Source organism: Stereum hirsutum, assembly GCF_000264905.1.
Source record: "Stereum hirsutum FP-91666 SS1 unplaced genomic scaffold STEHIscaffold_11, whole genome shotgun sequence".
Taxonomy (NCBI): Eukaryota; Fungi; Basidiomycota; class Agaricomycetes; order Russulales; family Stereaceae; genus Stereum; species Stereum hirsutum.
Genome location: NW_006763141.1, coordinates 1,216,114 through 1,235,154, shown reverse-complemented (window position 1 = coordinate 1,235,154; position 19,041 = coordinate 1,216,114). Strand labels below are relative to the sequence as shown.

Below are 19,041 nucleotides of genomic sequence, written 5' to 3'. Positions count from 1 at the left end.
GGGAAGGAACAGGACAAGAGCGAGATGAACGTGCTAGATGCGGGCTCAGACGAGTAATCCTCGGTGCCACAGCAAGCTTTCGGAACCATGCCTTCCAATGGACTTGACGAAGCACTCAAACATGTATATCAAACCAAAAAAATCACAACTATCAAGAAGACCGTCATGCAAAGCTTTGTTCGACCAGAGCACAGACAGCAATACGACGAGGAATTGGCGTTCTTAAATGTAATAATAGGTTGAACGAGAATCCCGCTACCTCGTCGCAACAGCCATATGGAAAGGGCGCAAGTCCCACGAGTGCTGACTCAACCGCTGCTTCTTCTTCGTCCGATTCGAAAGGGGTGTAAGAGCCACGTCGACAGGTCGCTGTTGGGAACACATTCGGAGTACGTGCATCGGCTTGTCAAGAACAAGTTTTGAGTGACGATGAGTAAATGTAGACATGTAGACACTAGGGTTTTGCACGGGTCCAACCGCGGGTGCCAGAGACGAACCCGTACCCGTACCCGCCAAACACCGCACCCGCACGGGTACGGGTACGGGTAGCCCGCGGTGTGGCACGGGTTCGCCTCTTGCCACCGCGGTACCTCAACCGCGGTTATTTTGTACGGTGTTGAAGCGTGTTGACTGCCATGAAGGCGTCATAAGTCGATTTCCCAACCCATAACCTAGGGACACAAGGTGTGAGAAGGGCACAGAGCGCGGTCTCCTTCTTACCATTACTCTTGTCAACGGGCACCTGGTCCAACCCCACATGCCAGTTCAATCCTGACAGTGCCAAAGTTGAGTATATGTGTCCATTACATGCACCGAGGAGCTCAAGCTCTAGCAAGTGATCAGGCTGTGTCAATGACTCAATGGGACGAGCGTGAATAATTACAGCCATCGTTCTCGTTGGTGTTTGGTGCGCTACCTTGGTGACCTAGTTGTAGCTCATGGGCTGGCTAGACCTGGAGAGAATTCTTCGTACGCACTGGCGCGTTTCCGAGAGTTATGACCTGTCATCGCACTGCTCGCTAAACGTATTGCTCGGCGGGACCGTGAAGAATGTGAAACGACCAGACTGCGACTCCACTGAGCATCTAGTGGTAGATGCATTGAAGGCCGATGTTTCTGACTGTCGGAAGTGAGTGATAATCGTTGAGCGCATTCTTGGACAAGAAACTGACGAGCTTACCTTAAAGTGCATCTATGAGAAGATGACCTCAACACATACTTCCAAGATCATGAAACCGATTTCGACAAACTGTTGAAACACGCAAAGGTTATCTGCGAGAAGTACGCTACAACGACGAGGTACCAGATCGCGCTGGCAGGTGGTAAACAAACGGAAGAATTTTTCAACATGGGCAGTCCGTGGACGGAATCAGCGTCGAAGCGCAAGATGCCGGTAGGATGGAAGGATGTCGGCGATGCTGAACATGCGAATGTCTTTCTCCGAAGTCGTGACTCGCTTCTTCATTACGAGTTCCAGTGGGCTATCGCAGACAGCGATATTGGTTGGGCTATGTAGTATGTGATGTCGGCACAAGTTCGTTCACGGCTCCCATGGGACACGGGACACGAACTTGTGCGCGAAAAACTACAGTATTCATACCACTGTGCCCACTGTGTTTATTGTTCTATTAGCTCAAGTCTGAGACCCCATACTGTCAATACAATTTGTTTGCGGAGTCACAACTGCAAGTCGAGTAGATATACTGTACTTTTTCGACCAAAGGTTCGTCACGCGTTCTCCGCGTTGACGAACCGAACAAAATACTGCGTGACCTCACGCATAACGCAGGGTGAGCGAACAGTGACCTCGGCAGGCGCTTGCGCAAAATAATCATTTTCGCAAGCGCCTACGTTGTTTTCTGAACCATTTACTGGTCCCGTCACGCTCACGCACGGTTTCTGAACCGTGACCCGGGCGAAACTGATGGGTGACGTAAATTCTTGATGAACCTTTGGTCGAAAAAGTACAGTATAATTCGTGCAAATGCATCGTGGACGACGCGCAGTGTGGCGCCACGCCACATCATTTGTTTGTACATGTTTGTTTTTGGCAACGGATTTGCAGGTTACGGGGGTTGGAAGGACCTTGAAGCAAGGTAAAGGTAATAAAACGAATATCGAGCTCGAAAATGTAACGCCCATGCCTTCAATCTAGTAGATAAACTCTAGAAATGCACAATACTTAGTGAAACATCTGGGCAATCGCTTTATTTCTCGGAGCTAGCCGAGCATCTTAGAAGTCGAGCGGAGTTGGAAATGCAGACAGCTGGCAGTTGAACTTAGCACTCTGAGAAACCGCTCGCAGGAGCTAGTCAATAGTATGTGTTCGTAGCATCAGTTCAACGGTCTCCTGCTGTAGGGGGTGGAGATCAGTAACTAAGGTGAGTGGCTACGTTGGTCTGTTACGTGGCGGTATCTGACGAGTGGCGTGTGTAGGAATGATGTGTAAGGGACTCGATTTTCTTGTTGGTTCATTCAGAATCACAAATCTATGTGCAATCGCATCATCAGTAAGTAAAGAACAAGTATAGGAACCGTGATTGGCAGTTACCATTGTCACGAGGATGCGACACTATCGACCAAGTTTTCGAAACAGCTCTCTCGCTGTAGGAATATGCCGATGTTGGCTCGCTTAATGTAGCGGTCTACTTCATGGAAAAGAGACCACGGCCGGTGGGCATAACGAACTCAAGTCCCCCAAAGGCCAGGACGTCAAATATATCGTCATTGAATTTCTACCCTTCGAGCTTCAGACCATGGCCTTCGCGTTCAGGTGAGTTGCGGTGCCCTTTCAGACTTGTTCTATCGACTTGGGCTTGTGTGTCTCGACTCCAGGTAGGGTGTCCATTTTCTTTGTCAATGTTGCTGTATTTCTGACTTGCTATTTGGTTGAATCCGCTGCGCGTTCAACTTGTACTAACCGATTTGGACTTCAGGTAAGTTGTCAGGCTTCTGACTGTTTCTTGCGGGGTCTCTGACCCTTTCCTCCTCTTACAATCCCGCACACCGAACTTGGACTCGTACGTTTCAATCCCAGGTAAGTCTTCCTCTCTGTTCTACATTATTTGTCATCATTTGAGCAGCTGTATCGGACGTTCGTGAATACTTCACGCGTTTCCTGCACAGCTGTGGCCGACACCAAAGTTCAGGTATGTTTGACATGCTTGTTCCGTTCGCTCGCGCTAACTCTTCTGCTTCTTCCTCGCCAGTGTTCTTCCGAATTGTTACACGTTCTGATTTCTAAGTAAGTTCCCCGCTTTATTTCTTGTTTGATTTGTGTTTCTGAGCTGGATCCTTTCTTGCCTTCGACACACTCGACTGTGTATTGCTCTCCGTTTCGACTTCAGGTGCGTTCTTCTTCATGTCTTCTCGTTTCGGCGATCGCTGACTCTCCTGTCGTCGTTTCCATGTCCTCTTGATCTTCGAACTACGCAAGCTTCCAGGTGAGCATTCCATCACCAACACACGCTCCATACCATCGCGAATTATTCGTGTTGGCATTTCCTTCTATTCCCCTGGTTGTTATTGGGTGTTTACTGGCTGACACCTTTCAGCCTTTTAACAAAGCATGCAGCTCATTCACCAGCACGTTGAAGAGATCGGCGGGTACAGGCGCATCGTCGACATCAATGTCCCTGACACCCTCTGGAAGAAGAAAACCAAGAAGAACCGTCGCCAAATCCGCCACTGTAAAGACTACTGTCTTTTTTTCGTGTTCGACGAGTTTCATCTCTCGATATCCGAGGGAGATACGCACATAGTAGTTGACGTCGAGTGAGTGCATTCTGTTCTTTGGTATGCGCGCGTACTCCGCTCTGACTATTTCTACAAGCGGTTCTGGATGGCACAACAACTGGCATATGCTAGATGACGGAACCTGGACGCGGGTGGAGCATTACTGCGTCAGGGTTCAGATTAACGGGGAGGGTCGCGGTACGTTCCATGTGTTGTGATACAGGTAAGTGGTCCCGCATGTGTGTTCATACTTGTCTAACATCCGCTCTCCGAAGGGACGTCTTTGTGGCGCGATGCGTGAGTCTTAGTCATACTATTCAGTATACATGCTAATATGTTGGACCCGCACTTCGATTGCGTCTCCTCTGGCACTTAGGTCAGCTCTCAGAGATTCGAGGTGTAGGATTAGTTGTTGCATCCGACTTGTCTTGTTTTCGTGCGCTCTGAATCTTGCTTTCCCTCTGTTTGTCCGCTGTTGTCTTCGATTTCTTTGTTGCTATTCAATTTCTTGGTTTTTCTTCCTTACGCGCGATCTTGTTGTGACGTACTGCTGAAATAAATCTGATCATCTGTCTCCGAGAAGACAATTCCTGACTTGTGCGGTCGTGACATACGGGTCACCGGTAACTGACATATACCAGATATTAAATTGTCAGGTGCCAAGTCACTCAACCGCCACGTCGCCTTGGTACGTATACTAGTAGAAATCGCACCCCTCAGCCCAAAGGCCTATTCCCACATGAGCTCCCATCTGTGGCCAGCGAGAACTGGGTCCGGACCCAAGCGTTATGCCTTCGGAAAAGAAATCGGCGTATGCTCTCGAATTGTTGAGGACAGGGAGGTGAACGTGAGCCAAAAATAGAACAGACACCTTCATCCATCGGAATCGCTAACACGTTCCAAGACATCTTCGACTGAAAGGGATCTCCGGAGATGTCCGCGGGACACAGATCAAGATTGCACCCCTCCTCAGTTTTTGCTCTTGCTGCCCCTTGACATGAAACTAGGTCGTCGGATTCGCTGATTAGAGCACACTCCACGCAGTCTCAACGTTTCAACGAGTGCGATGTTATTCACTGTCGATAGTATTGCGACCGACTTGAGATCTCTCAAGATTCGCAACATCTTACGACTCGCAACTCGATGTCCGGAATCCACAAATCGCAACGTTGCGATGCTGCGAATCGATCAAAATAAGATCACAATAAAATATTGGTTCTTAATTCAAAAAACACCCGGGATTTAATGGGGGGGGGGGGGATTTTACACATAAACCCTCAATGAACTCCGCATAAAATCTCGGATGTTGCCGGGTTTTGCCCGCCGTGAGGATCGGACCTAGGTTAGGGCTGCTGACTTACCTCAACATCAACAATGATGCTTGCCTTCCCAACGAGCTCCGTGGATTATACACGTGGTACGCATATCACTTTTGTTTTGCATTGTCTCAATGTTTATATGGACCAAAGAGAGATTGTAGGGTGCTATCTACCTGGACGGTCGATAGTAATTCGTACCACCAACAGGCGTGCCGCTACGTATCCCTTTGCTTGCTGGTCTCGTTTAGTGTCCTCGTTACCTTGCTTGCAAGGTCTCTCCCGGTACTGATCCCGCCCTCAAGGTTTGTCCCTTAGCAACATACTTGTGTCATTCTCTCATTGGGCTTTTTTTTTGAATCCCTGCAGGACTTCGCTATCCGTTTCATAGATCATGCATATGCACGGCTTATGGGCATCGAGGAGCGTGTGTTCTCACCTGAAGAGCGCGATAACATCGAAATCCAGAAAAACCGCTTCTATCGCCACCGTCGTCTTCGCATTAATTACACCACCTACGACGTTCGTAGAGCTCAGGACTCCATCAATCCTCGAAAGTGTCGCGATATCATGGTGCTTTCGAACGACGAGCGGGATGGCGCACATCCATATTGTATGCACGCGTCATTTGCGTGTTTCATTGCATGCTACGCCACCGTGGCCTTAACGGCGAACCGGGGGACTGGCAGCGTTTCGAGTTCCTGTGGGTCCGTTGGTATACCGATCCCGTCAACGACTACGGCTGGGTGAGGAAACGCCTTCCTCGTCTCCGCTTCGTCCACGAAGATGTACCGGATGCCTTTGGCTTCGTCAACCCGGCTGATGTTGTCCGCGGCGCACACATCATTCCTGCGTACCACTATGGCCGTACATCCACACTCCTCGCCAGTCCTTCACTCGCTCGCTCCCATGGCAAGAACATTGAGGACGAGGAGGACGATTGGGACTCCATGTACGTGAATATGTGAGTCTTATATCTTTTATTACCCTCGGATGGGTGTCTCAGCCGTTCTCGTGATAATAAACCATATTGCTAGGTTCGTTGATCGAGATATGGTTATGCGTTTCCGCGGCGGTGGTGTAGGGCACAGGAGCACTAGTTCATGCAACGAAAGCCTTCGACTCGATGTCCCGGCAGCCGGTGCATTGTGGCAGGATGATGAAGGAGCCGAGGAAGTCGGAGTCGTACCGGAAGCGGTTGGGGAAGACATTCCAGGAGAAAATGAAGAGGGTGAGGAAGAGGACAACGAGAGCGACTCAGACGACGAGGATTCTGACGATGACGAGGATTCCGATGACGACGAGGATTCCGATGACGAAGGAGGGTCAGGCGAAGAGCCGGACGACGGCGACATCCTAGCAGCCGCCGGTTTTGACTCATACTAGTTCTTACATATCGCTGGTTTCCTTCGCACACGATACCAATACTCGAAACAACATACTATTTTTATGGCACATGTTATAGTACATTGAGTGTTATGGACTAAACGTAGCAAGAGACGAGTCTGGAGATAAATGAGCACGGCAAGCTCAGTCAGCGAAAGTCGGCGGATGGAAAAAGTGGAAAGACGCACTAGCAATGCCTTAATCCACTGCCTAAGGAAGCTTCCCATCACATAAATTGGCCCTCTATCCTCTCGAAGTATCGCGCTGGGTCGTGTGAGGGTTGCGCGAAAGTACGACGGCCGGTCTTGGACAGTGAACGAAGGGGTACACGCGATCCACAATTTCACGACTGCCCCGGAAGGGGTTGCCAGTGTGTGGATCCACTATAGGCGCGAGAGAGCAGCACGTCTCAACGTCGAGAGTCGCGTAAGAAAGGAAGGCCAACCTGAAGGTCGACGACGACGAAAATCAACAGCTCACGTAATCAAGCTCTCACGCATATGCACGATGACTGTGTGGCGCTCGTTTCGTCTGGGGTCAACGGCACTGGCAGGCGGTGTCGCCCCTGCCATGCAGCAAGAATGGATGGGCCCGTCGGAGGACTGTGATTCCAGCTCTGCAATGCCTGGTCACTGCTCGCAATTGTGTGCGACGTCCTGCGAGTCCTGACAGAGGCTGACGGGAATGGGTGGCGTTCGGCGAGGTCCGGTGATCCGGAGGCAATCCCAAAATAGTCCGCCAGAGTTGTGCGATTTGGCCGATGCGAACGGACATGATCGAGCATGTCGCGACTCATACAGTAGCTGTCCTCTAACATCTCTCAACGTCCAGACGATAAAATAAATCTGTTGAGAGAGAAAGAAACGTACCGTATCATCATCTGAACACTCTCAGCCTCAACTGCTGGTACTCCCCTCGGACTTTCCATGGTCATAATCGTTCAAGGATGTCCTGAAAGAGCCGCTATGCGTCTAATCCAGTGCCAGCTGCAGGTGCTGGTCTGAGTAGTTCGACACTGGTTCGACATGATTTCTGATAGCTACCGTGTTAAAAGCCCTGGGTGCACCTACAGCTGGATCCGTCAGAGTCATCAGCGCCGCCAAGTAGAAAACTGAGGATGAAAGGAGGCGAAGACGAAGGCTGGAAGGAAGGAATCGTGTTCGGCGTTCAGGAGGAACCTGAGCGTCTCCGGCAGATTCCGGGTGGCACAAACTGTGAGTGGCGAGTGAGGGCGAGTGGCAAGGCCACCATATGAGTGCTTTCACAACGCTGTTGGCGATGCAACTATAGTATGATCAGTAAGCAGTACCCATTCCTTTCTTTCGTCTGTTTTTTTGACTATCTTGACGTTGGGCGATTAACTCACGGACTCTCTTGCGCGGATTTCAAGGAATCAATTGCCGACTCGCAAGAAGGACTCGGAAGCGATCAGGACGTGGGTGACCGAGACGCTGTTGAGCAATGATTGCTGGGGCAAGCTAAGTGCCATGGTGCGTTGCTTTCTCCGCGTTGCTTCTCATCATACGCTCCGCCCCTCATCACTCACTTCTTTCCATCTCCAACCTCCGTGTTGATATGCATCGTCAACATGGCCCATGGCGCTTATAGCTGGCGACGACAGCTTCAGGTGTAAGCGAGATAATCTGTGTCTATTTTGGTCCACAAGAGACCAAAATTCTGTCGGAAACGTCGAGTGAGCGTACGGGCGAGTGGCGTTATAGAGATGTGACGAGGCGAAGTCCTTCACAATCCTCGAGTGCTCAGATGACGACATCAAGGGGGGTCGCAAGCACGATGGAAACAAGTCGCAAGACAGAGGGTTGGCTGCGAGAGGCATGTGAAGATTTGACGTGGCGAGTATTGGCATGTTATTGCCATGCGATGGTGCGATGTCCAGGCGGTTTGCGTCGAGATGTTGAGACGTCGCGACATAATCCACATAGAGTCCCGACTAGATTTACCGCCATAAATACGAACATATTTGTAATATGAACTCCGAAAAACTCTCCCTAGCTTCTCCGAGGTTATTGAGAAAAGGGCGCGTGGTCTGAGCGAGAATTTATTTAGACTAAAATCTTATCAAATTTTTTGAAAACAAACTCGAAAACATTCTGCATGCCCTGTAAGGTAATACTTAAATTATCATCGAGCGAGTAAGAAAGATGCTATGCGAAATTTTATTGGTAAAATGATCAGAATGTCGCTGGCAGAGATATACAGAATTTACATTGAATATGATCATCTTATCTTCAGGCTAAATTCACGGAGGACATTGGACTTTGTCTCCAGTGGTCGACTTTAATGGTCCTGGACGATCTGATGCTGCAATGTTTTGAAGAACGTCATCGGTCTCAGATGTCACCGAATTATTATTTAGGTCGCCCTGCATAACTAAGAGCGCCAACATCGCTGCCTGAAAGGGCTTGCTCCGAGGCCCTTCGTTCGCTAACACAAAGAACTGTGTTGAACGCGTTGCTGAGACAGTTGCGCAAACCAAAAACGAGGGGGTGTCTGACCCTGCATCGCGGAGGTCCCGGTGGTCATATCACGCAGAGTCTTCTGCAGGGCGACGCGCGATGGCCAATATAGGATGGATGCCCTGAAGCACCATTGGACATCGAGTAACCCTACAGCAGGTATCAGTGAAGACTTGGAGGTATGGATAGTCGAGCGATATCTTCGGTGGAGAATTTATGAAATATTTTAAAGAAATATTACCGCAATATTTCGGGCTGGTTGCGATTGGCAGGGTCGGACGAGCAACACAAGGCGACTGTACCCTTTGATGAGAGCAGATCATTTGAAGTTCGTTGTTGACGTGTGCTCACACGGCGCAATACGTCACGCCTGGTACGATCAGGAGGCCTAGAGCTGTAATAGTTGCTGCTCGGTGGGTTTGCTCGAATAAGTAAGGGCATGACGCATTTGGTGTGAGACCTGTATTAAATCTTCAGTGGGATTTCATCAGGCAGAGGCTGAATTTAACCATGCCTTGGATTTGAAGATACAGCTGCTATCATAACGTTCGTCTTAAACATAGTACGCAATCGGGAGGAAGCCATCACCTTGCTTCGTAGACGACACTGCGACAGGATATCGGCCTGCCGTGTCCCAACAAACCGAATAAATCCCAATGTGGACGAGGCAGTCTTGAGTGCTTCCGAGAAGACGCTGATCATTGCGGCGACTCTGCAGCGTTGTCAATGAACTTATTGATTCGCACCGATTGTAAAAATTACAACACCGGTAGCATTACAGCCTTCTTGCTCTGACACCCCATGACCGACGGACTCCCTGGACATAAGAGGAGGATCTGCGTCTAGTATCCCGTCGACGCTAAGGGAAAGATGCGGTTGACTCTGGTCGCCAATCCTAGTATACCGAACAACGCAAACAACACAAGTGCACAAGGCGTCGGGCCAGATTACGAGTCAGAGTCAGGAGATTTTATTGGAGTGATGTTTATACGAGGAAGAGGGTATCGACATTGCCGATGACAAGGGAAAGGAAAGTTGTTAGAAGTGGCTGTCAGCTGAAGCACACGGATCCAGCAACAATGCTCTCAAGCTTATCGTGACGAGCGTGACCTTGTGAGGCAACCTTGGGAGAGAAAACGCAACGGTGCTCATCAAATCCGAGCTTTCAGAGTGCTCGTTGATAACATGAGAGCCATGTTCGCCGAATAGACAGATCGATATGGACGAGAAAGTCAACATCTCCACCGATTAGTGGTTCGTTGTCGAGTTGACGAGACTCACGGGTTTGGTAACGATACATCAAACCTGACTTGACGCACTAAACTGACTGTAAGTGTAACAGGACAAAGGGAAACAAAACAAACTTCGCCATCTCGGTAGAAATAGCACCCATAACACGTCGGCCACAATTATGGAGATCGATGAGCGACGCTGGGACAATGTGGCTGCTCCTTGAGTTAGAGATCGAGGCCAAGAACTCCTCGCATGCGCGCACTTATCCCTGCGTCGACCGAGTTGTATGACCTGGTAGGGCATTAAGAGAGGATGTTTCGTATGACGGACAACATAGATTGGGGGATTATTTAGAGGAGAAATGACGTACCTAGGGTCGGGCCCACGTTGGAGTGTCAGACCATAGCGAGTGGCAGACCTCTCCCTATAAATCTTGTCCGGAAGTGGCGCACCCATCCTAAGAACATCATCAGCTTCTCGATATCCACATGGAGACCTCCTCAAACAGCCTCTTTCACCACAGTCAAGAACGCGAAGCAAATAAGAACTCACTTGCAAAAGTCACATGTGCAAGCCTTCTTCCCCGTTCCATGATGATCACACCCCCAATTCATACCCCCATCCGTCCCGCAACAAGTCCACCTAAAACCCTGTGGCCAGTACTTGAAAAATTTGTTCTCGTCTCCTCCGAACTCCGTCTCAAACTTCCTCTTCAGATCGTCCGCCTCTTCGAGAAGGCAGGCGCCCCAGCCGGTGCCGTCAGACGGATTGGGAGACGGCCAAGTGATGAGCTCGAGTTTGCCTTCATGGATGGAGCCATCTTGACAGGCGCGATACTTGTCGTACCAGACTGTCTGGCGTTTACAAGATCGTTTGTGAGAAGGCCAATCAGCCAGTTGACATTGTTCACTCTAGAGGTATGAGTATGCGGTCAGATGGTCAGAATTGGAGAACATCTTATTCCTGTAAGTTGGAAAGCACGAAGTCGATGGTGATAATGGACAGGACAGGGAGACTTACGCAGTACTGAGGTCCCTTGCATCGACCGCAACGCTTGATTTTATTCCAAGGCATTTCTTTGCGGCAAGTGAAACATTTTCCGGATTCGCGTGCAGCAGGCATTATGATTACAAAAGTTGCAAATAGAAGAAAAATCGAAGATGTTGACAATACAGTGATAGCTAGCGAGAAAGAGAAGGTGAGCGGAGAGAGCAGGACGCGTGAAGCATTGAATCGTGCACGCTTCCGCGACGCGGCGAATTTGCGGCGAGGTTGTTTACGTAACATTATACGTTGAGTGTGGCACGGGGCCACATTCGTGTCACACAACTTTAGGAAGTTCAAGACTCTGAACAGCCTGCATACAGCTTATATTACCAGACATAGAGAGAACTTTAGGATGAGGCTGTGAGCTGATGGTGCATTCACACTTTTTTTCGAGATGATAAGATACAAACGGGGTGCAAACGGAGGATTGATAACATACGAACCAGAGGGTAGAGATTTTCCGGTTAGGATGTTGAGATAGTTGTACAGTAGAGTATATTCAAGGCCGCTCCAAACATGTAGTCCACAGTAAAGCCCTACGTCTCGAATCGAATCCATCCCCTTTCCTTACTCTTAACTACTCCGAAACGCCTCCAAACAACTTAGCACACGCTTCCAACGTCGTATTCCCACCGGACAGAACTATCCCAATCTTCCAGGGTCCGGTCTTTTCCTTCTCTGTCTGGAGCTTTCTCATCTCTTCATGCCACTTCTTATTATACAACACCACCGCCAAGCCGACCACCGCGCTGGGCTCTACCACCACCTTCATCCGCTCCATGACTAAACGCATAGCATCCTTAATCTCCTCCTCGCTCACACTGAATACTCCCTGAACCAGACCCTTGTTACTGATGACCTTCCAGGTGATCTCGCCCAAAGGTGTACGAAGACCGTCGGCGATGGTGAGTGACTTGACCGTGAGGACACGCTCTGGAGGGGACGCAGCAAGACCGCGTTCCGCGTCATTTGCTCCTTGAAATGAAGGCTCTGCGCCGAACACGAAAGTGGCTTGTCCTTCGAACGACAATGCAACACCCGACAACATTCCTCCACCGCCACATGGCGCCACAACCGCGTCAAGGGTATCTTCTTCACTTCCGGTGCTCAACTTGTCGCGTACCTGCTCCTGCAACTCGATACCTAACGTACCCTGGCCGCAGATGATGTCCGGGTGGTCATAGGGAGGTACCAAAACTGCGCCGGTGCGTTCGATGACTTCGTAAACGACGGCTTCTCGTTCCTGCGACGTACTACCACTGAAGATGACATTGGCGCCATAGCCGCGAGTTGCAGCGATTTTGTTCGGCTGAGATATGGAAGGCATGACAATATGAGCCGTTACGCCGCGGGTACGAGCTGCGAGGGCTAATGCGGCGGCGTGGTTCCCTGTAGTGGCACCAATGAACAATTAGCATCATCGTATGATCATACGACGAAGAAAAAAAAGGAGAGCAACGGAGAAAAGGATACGGTGCATACCACTGCTATGAGTGACCACTCCATTCTTGAGCTCATCATCTCGAAGACGACTGATCGCGTGGAATGCGCCACGGGCTTTGAAAGCTCCAATTTTCTGGTAGTTTTCGCACTTAAAGTATAATTTGCATGGATGATCTAGAGCTGAAGTGGCCAAACCATCTAGTGTGTTCGACGTGAGGACTGGAGTGCGGTGAACATATGGTTTAATTCGTTCATGGGCATCGAGGACAGATTGGCGGATGAGTGGCGGACAACTAGAAATAGCAGCCATGGCAGTAAGATTCGATGCTATGAACGTAAGTTAGATTTCTTTTTCGGTCTTTGGGTGTTTCCACTTACAGGAACAATGAGCGAAGCACTCGAACCCAGAGGACTGGAGAAGGTGAGATGCGGGAAAGATAAGATACGGTAGAGTAACCATAATTTAAGGTCCGCTCGCGTGGCACATTGTGGATACGGTCCTATGCAGTCGAACCGAACGGAAATTGGTTCACGCGTCTCCGAACACACTCAGCGCGGCCCAAGCGCGGCCGCAGTTATTAGAGAAGTTCAACTTACGGATCTGCAACTCAGCAACTTTCGCGGAGATGCAGCCGCGTACTCTGCCTGTCTTTCGAGATCGGAAACGATCCACGAATAGATACTCCAAGAAAGACTCACCGGATGTCAAGCAAACTCGTCGATTCGGACCTCAACGCAAACTTCCAGAGTTATGTGTTTGTTCAATAGCATTCATCGAGCATTACCTGACCGAAGCTCCTCTGGCTGCCACGGTAGGTGTGCAGTACCAAGCTACATGTGCTTCCACCGTGGCCCGTCCTCTCGACTCGGGGCCCTATCCGTGCCACAGTGCTTCAGTTGGATCGACAGGGATCGACTCATCGGCGAATGCTCGCATGCAGGCTGCAATGTACACGTACACCGGGTAAATTATGAGTGTATTAGAGGAACACGTCGACGGGATGGTGCATACCAACTGCAAGTGCAGGAGACCCTGTGCGATCACCGCATGTAAGTATCCAGCCAAGCATTTGACCCCGGAGCGTTTTACACCGCGTTCGACTGGTCAGTATGTGACCTTCATTCTTTCCTCCCTTACGTCCTTTCCACCCAGGGTCTTATTGCGTTTCGTTTCCCAAAATGTCCTGACCCTAGTCTACTTGACGACAACAGTGACAAGCGGTGTAACGACCGCTGTGAAGCTGCTTCTGAGTGGACATATGGATTGCCATTTCTATCATTATCTCCCTTTAGCTCCCATAGAAAATCCATTGAGCTTGTGAAACATTCAATGCAGCGGTATGATTTCATCGAAATAACCAGCGTATGTTCCCTACACGTAGCATTGATATCCCTAAAAGTCTCCACCAACTCATCACCGTCATCCTCCACCTTTTCTCCCATATCGAGAAACGGGCAAACACGTTTTCAACGATATTAGCGCATCAACCTGTGATTGGGCGTTAACCCCTCCGGGTTGCGTGCCTCTCGGAATATACGTATCAGGATCAGGCGGGGCCTGTGGTTGTGTTTTACAGTTTTATGAGGATTCGGCCTCCGTTGAGCTCCCCAGTGACCGATTCGAGGTTCCGCCGGGTTGCTGTACATGTCCTTTAACTTTCATAGATGTGTTTGTCTTCAGGTTTCAACCAAGCGGAACGAGCGCAATGGGATTGTCCGCGCTAACATATTATAACAAACCCTCTATTACGACAAACTCTCACGTCCCATCTTTCCCTTACTACGGGTCCGCTCTCTCACTCATCGACCAACAGCTTTCATTCGCAAGACCATGGTGGACATCTCGCTCATTCTAGGGCCCGTGGTGATTGCTACTGTGACGAACGTTTTCCTGTTTGGCATATGTGTCGTTCAGTTCAACACGTATTATACGGCTGGGTTCAAGGACAAAGTGGTGCTGCAGTGAGTACCATTCAAGAATATGAGTTACGGACCTTCTGTCTGATTTACCGTCAGGGCCTTGGTGGCTTGGGTACTCTTACTAGATACCTTCCATGTTGCTGCCAGCGTGTACATGCTGTGGGACTACGTCGTGTGCGTCGCACGCCAGTCGTCTTTGTTCTTGCGCTCATCAATGTTAGGACGTATAGAACTAATTTCAACAACCTGGAGATATTGTCAGCCGCACCTTGGCCTTTTCCGTCTACGCCAATCGTCACAGTGTGGTAAGTTTATCCTAGCTCACATTAAGATCTATTCTCATCGTCGTGGTTTCGCCTATTCGTCACAGTGCCTCTGTCCCGATCCAAATATTTCTTGGATACAGGATCAAGCAGTTCTCCAGCTCTTGGGGGATTTTCAGTGCCATCGTGGTTCTATCAGTAGCGCAGGGGGCTTTTGGTATCGCTGGCGCTACCGGTGCTCTTCTCACTCCCAAGTCCGTCTTGCATCATCGCTTCGGTTGTGTCATGACTTACTCATGAATCCTTGTTAGCATCAACGATTTCGCAAAGCTCATTCCACTGGTGGATACCTGGCTGGCTCTTTCCGTACTCACCGACTTGGGTATCACGTACGTACACTCCGTACCAAGCCATTCCAACTATCCACGCTTATCATTTTCCAGTTTATTGCTGTTCTTTTACCTGTCGAAGAATCGCAGTGCATATTCCAGTACGTCTGATGACGAAGAGAGTGACACTGGCAGACCGTACTGATCCAACTCCACGGAATATCTTAGGAACCCAAAACGTCGTCTCCAAGATCATTAGGGGAGCCGTGGAAACGGCGGCGTTTGGCAGTTTCTTTTGTGTATGTGCTTTCTCGCCGTATTTCTGATTTCGGAACATACTGATGAGTCGTGATGCGCCGTGATACGCCTTCCATGAAATAGATCATGGACCTCATTTGTTTCGTGGGTCCTGGTCCTATGACTGTATCGTTTCGATAGCTAATGTCTGCTCTGCTCTTTTGCATCGGCGTAGTCGGTGTTGCAGAGCACAAACTTTCATCTAATCTTTGCTTTGGTATGCATGCCTTCCGCCGTTGTATCGCTGGAGTATAGCTAACGTAGACGGGTTCTGCTAGCCCATGGGACGCATATATACGTACGTTTCCTTTGCATTGGCATTCTTCTAGTGCCATTACTGATCCTGTTCCCGCTGCTTCTTAGCAATACCCTCCTGTCGGTGCGTTGCCTTTTCCTCTGCTTGCCCTTTTCCTCTGTTTGACGAGATATTCGTCCAGACCCTAAACTCAAGAACAGGGCTGCGCGAAGTAATGTCAGGCGCAAAAGGCTCAGGAGAGAATTCATTGAATCTTTCCGTTCGTGATCCTACCTCCCTCACTCCTAAAACTCCCTGATCTCTGAGTTTGGCCAACTCACTATTTCTCTAGCAGGCCAACCGCTACGCGCCTGGCAATCATAGCATTCGCCCCACACAGGTCAACATCGCTATCGAGCGTGATATCCAGATGGATACATACGGCGAGTCTCGCCGACCGGATGACGTCAAACTCGGTGGACGGTCGGGAGATCATGAGCAAGATCCTTATGGTATGCCTTCTATCTGTACGAAAGAAACCAAGTCTAATGATCCCATAGTTTGAGTCGAGTTCGCCCGCCTCCCGCGTTTGTGGGTATTTTGGTCTCCTGCTATTGCCGCTTTGTTATGCACTATGACGGAGTCTGGTCTGGTTCGGGTAGAGAGTTTCGGTCCACTTGCTTTTCGATGATATATGCGATGAATCATGATTTATAGTAGAATTATTAAGTGGGAGATACTTCCATCGCTCCGTCGACTTCGCCTAGGCCTCAAAGACTGTCGAATGCAAGAACTGTACTTCGTTGACTGATTAGACCATCGTAAGTCCCGCGATATTCGGTACGTAGTACTAGTCAGAAATCCATGAACGAGTAGAGCTCTAGAGGACGACGGGTCAATTGTGGCCCACGCCTCCGAGATAACGCGGCGTCCTCATACATTCGACATAAGGAACGAAACCAAAAGCTGTCTCTCAAGAATCCTGCGCATCGAAAGCACTTACGGCCACAGTGAGAACAGAGAGATTGAAACGTACCATCTATGTAAAGAGGGTCCGTTCGTCGGTTGCAACCTATGCTTCGAGTCAGCATGAGCCAGCAGATAGAACGAGACCCACAAACACCCACGGCGACCCACAAACACCCACAGCGACATCAAGTCCTCGGTCTCTCGACATCGAAACCGGTGCTCGGCGCCACCTTCCAAAACACCAGACTGTGAGTGGCGTCACTCGCCACCGAGTGAACATCGAAGTCTCGGACGATGGTTCTGTCGGAGCCATTGGCACGAGTCGGGATAGCCTTGAGGGATCAGTAAGATCAGAAGTTCAGAGAAATAGGCACGTACATGCACAACTTGATGCGAATCAACGACATTCAGTAGAGACTTCCACCATGGGACAAAGTCCGATAGCGCATGCAGGGCCACCCAAAGTATAATACCTGAAAGGTAAAGGAACGCGGAGAAATCCTATCCAACATTTGAAGTTTCGTCAAGGGGTACCAGAACGTAACGAAAATATGAACTCGGTACGAGAATTCCTCAATCAGGAGCAAAGAGGATGGGCGCTTTATCCTCGGAGTGTGGACCCATGTAGGCGCTTATTTGCCACTTGCACAGCTACGACGTCGGACGAAGCGCATACTTATCTCTGAAACGAGCATACGGCGATGCTGGCTTCGAAGCCATCGAAGCCAGAAACATGCATGATGGGCATGTTCAGTATGTCCAGTGACGATGATGATGATACATTCTGTGCTAGTTGAAATCGCACCACCGATGGGAGAATGGCTCTAACAACTGGCCCCATTGCCAGGACCAGAGTAAGTAGTCGAAGTCCGTACAAGATAGCCATACGTAGAGGAAGGTCAAAGCTAGAACGCCGATATTGCAAGTTTTTGAATACCGGCCGGCAAATAAAGGTGGATGAAGGGCAAAGCGTAATCGTCGGCCATCTGTTTGAAAGACGGTTACTCCAGAGGTTCCCCTTCTATGGAAACAGGAGCGTTCGAGAACGGCGGACCGAAAAGTAGTGCAGACGTATGCCATTCTAGAAGAAAGCTGTGCGTATGTGCCGCCCTGGAATCTGGTGTATACGTGTGACTAGACAGTATCGAATGTGAGTCGATTGCAGACCAAAGGTTGTATTTCCAGAAAACACAGCAGTGTCGTCAACGACAGATTCTGGGTGAGAACTAGGTCGAATCGGTGGCATGCAGAATTGAACGTGAGTAACTGGGACTGCAAGACGTTCTACTGGATAGATGAGGCTTTCGATGACAGGTGACGCTTTGAGCGGCGCAGACACCTGGAAAGTGCGTTGCAGATAGCAGGCAAACAGGGCGGAAAGATCTGGAGCGATTGTACATATTTAGGCCATCAGAGGAAAGCACAGCACCACAGGAGAAAGATCCAGCAGAATTCCGAGCACTTGGTGGGAGAAAAGACAGAGAAAGCGGATGAGTGTCGACGAAAGAGGTATGTTTCCATCACGAGCGCCCGGGTCCTGTGGCGCGCAATCCGAACACGCGAAAGCGTCGAGGCATGCATGAGTGTGGCTCAGGCCCGATCACAGCCTTTGCCGGTCGGCCGGGGAAGCGTCCCAGCAGCGCCACATTCTGGGCTTCGATGGAAGGGTCCGTTCGTTGTGCGTACGAACGCCTCGTGTTTGCACTCAACTCCCCGCTCTCTTTCTAAATAAGGAGCGGCTTCTGTCCCTATAAGGTCTCTGCTACTGCTCGTCGTATCAGTCAAATGCACCGCGCTCAACATATGCGACGATGGGGTGGGTGCGTGGGGCGCCTAGTTATAAGGAGGCGTACCTTCGCCTCGAAATTTGTTGTCCCTTCTGCCAGACTGCATTGTAACCCCCCACTCCATCAGCACCGCTCATCAGAGACTCTCCATCCCTCCTCAGATCTAAGCTCTACTTATGAACAGCCAGCAAAGTATTCTTGAACAAACTTCTTCTCCCTCTCAGACGCCGACTCTCGCGACCCCCAGGATCCCTAATCAGCACGAGGCCATGTCCTCTCTTTCTTTGCCAGCGAGCCACTCCTTCCATGGATTGGGCTCGTGGCCAGTGCAACCACAGCAGAACTTCTGGCGAACATCTATTCCTTCTGATGTATCACCCACTTCACAAGTTTCTTCGGTTTCTACTCGGTCACATCAGCATGTTGCTGATGACGCCAATCCTAATCACGGCAACTGGGTAAGTTCGTCTATCGCTTGCTAGACGGAAGACGTTTTGACCATTGTATTCAGCCCATCGCACTACACCCTCGAATGACTGGTTCTACTCTGCAAAGGCAGAATGCATTCTGGCAGCAGGATCCGTCTGCTTCCACTGGTCAGAAC

At 49.9% G+C, this 19,041-nt stretch overlaps 6 protein-coding genes across 6 annotated transcripts; 3 read left to right on the top strand and 3 right to left on the bottom strand.

The window, feature by feature from the left end:
* Positions 1 to 1,728: 1,728 nt before the first annotated feature.
* On the bottom strand, positions 1,729 to 1,971 carry STEHIDRAFT_123290 (uncharacterized protein; the record flags this gene model as incomplete). The annotated part of the gene is made up of 1 exon (XM_007306560.1): positions 1,729 to 1,971. A coding segment is annotated over one exon (243 nt), but the record flags the coding sequence as incomplete, so codon positions are not given.
* A 785-nt stretch (positions 1,972 to 2,756) lies between these two features.
* On the top strand, positions 2,757 to 4,182 carry STEHIDRAFT_112876 (uncharacterized protein; the record flags this gene model as incomplete). The annotated part of the gene is made up of 7 exons (XM_007306559.1): positions 2,757 to 2,773; positions 2,949 to 3,037; positions 3,127 to 3,149; positions 3,210 to 3,244; positions 3,568 to 3,774; positions 3,833 to 3,933; positions 4,112 to 4,182. 7 exons carry the CDS (start codon positions 2,757 to 2,759, stop codon positions 4,180 to 4,182), a joined length of 543 nt encoding a protein of 180 aa, XP_007306621.1.
* Positions 4,183 to 5,109: 927 nt separating this feature from the next.
* On the top strand, positions 5,110 to 7,106 carry STEHIDRAFT_112875 (uncharacterized protein; the record flags this gene model as incomplete). Its single annotated transcript, XM_007306558.1, has 5 exons — positions 5,110 to 5,152; positions 5,443 to 5,624; positions 5,741 to 6,015; positions 6,089 to 6,436; positions 6,695 to 7,106. 5 exons carry the CDS (start codon positions 5,110 to 5,112, stop codon positions 7,104 to 7,106), a joined length of 1,260 nt encoding a protein of 419 aa, XP_007306620.1.
* A 3,122-nt stretch (positions 7,107 to 10,228) lies between these two features.
* STEHIDRAFT_82459 (uncharacterized protein) lies at positions 10,229 to 11,359 on the bottom strand. Its single transcript, XM_007306288.1, has 4 exons — positions 11,168 to 11,359; positions 10,700 to 11,058; positions 10,518 to 10,604; positions 10,229 to 10,438 (listed from the first exon to the last, which is right to left on the bottom strand). Exons 1-4 carry the CDS (start codon positions 11,267 to 11,269, stop codon positions 10,372 to 10,374), a joined length of 615 nt encoding a protein of 204 aa, XP_007306350.1. The 5' UTR covers positions 11,270 to 11,359; the 3' UTR covers positions 10,229 to 10,371.
* Positions 11,360 to 11,759: 400 nt separating this feature from the next.
* On the bottom strand, positions 11,760 to 12,947 carry STEHIDRAFT_148528 (tryptophan synthase beta subunit-like PLP-dependent enzyme; the record flags this gene model as incomplete). The annotated part of the gene is made up of 2 exons (XM_007306557.1): positions 11,760 to 12,583; positions 12,677 to 12,947. 2 exons carry the CDS (start codon positions 12,945 to 12,947, stop codon positions 11,772 to 11,774), a joined length of 1,083 nt encoding a protein of 360 aa, XP_007306619.1. The 3' UTR covers positions 11,760 to 11,771.
* Positions 12,948 to 14,468: 1,521 nt separating this feature from the next.
* Positions 14,469 to 16,246, top strand: STEHIDRAFT_132823 (uncharacterized protein; the record flags this gene model as incomplete). The annotated part of the gene is made up of 13 exons (XM_007306556.1): positions 14,469 to 14,599; positions 14,654 to 14,731; positions 14,788 to 14,862; positions 14,928 to 15,074; positions 15,132 to 15,209; positions 15,264 to 15,310; positions 15,378 to 15,448; positions 15,531 to 15,551; positions 15,622 to 15,663; positions 15,725 to 15,744; positions 15,810 to 15,825; positions 15,884 to 15,961; positions 16,037 to 16,246. The coding sequence occupies 13 exons, from the start codon at positions 14,469 to 14,471 to the stop codon at positions 16,244 to 16,246; spliced, it is 1,014 nt and encodes a 337-aa protein (XP_007306618.1).
* Positions 16,247 to 19,041: the final 2,795 nt, after the last annotated feature.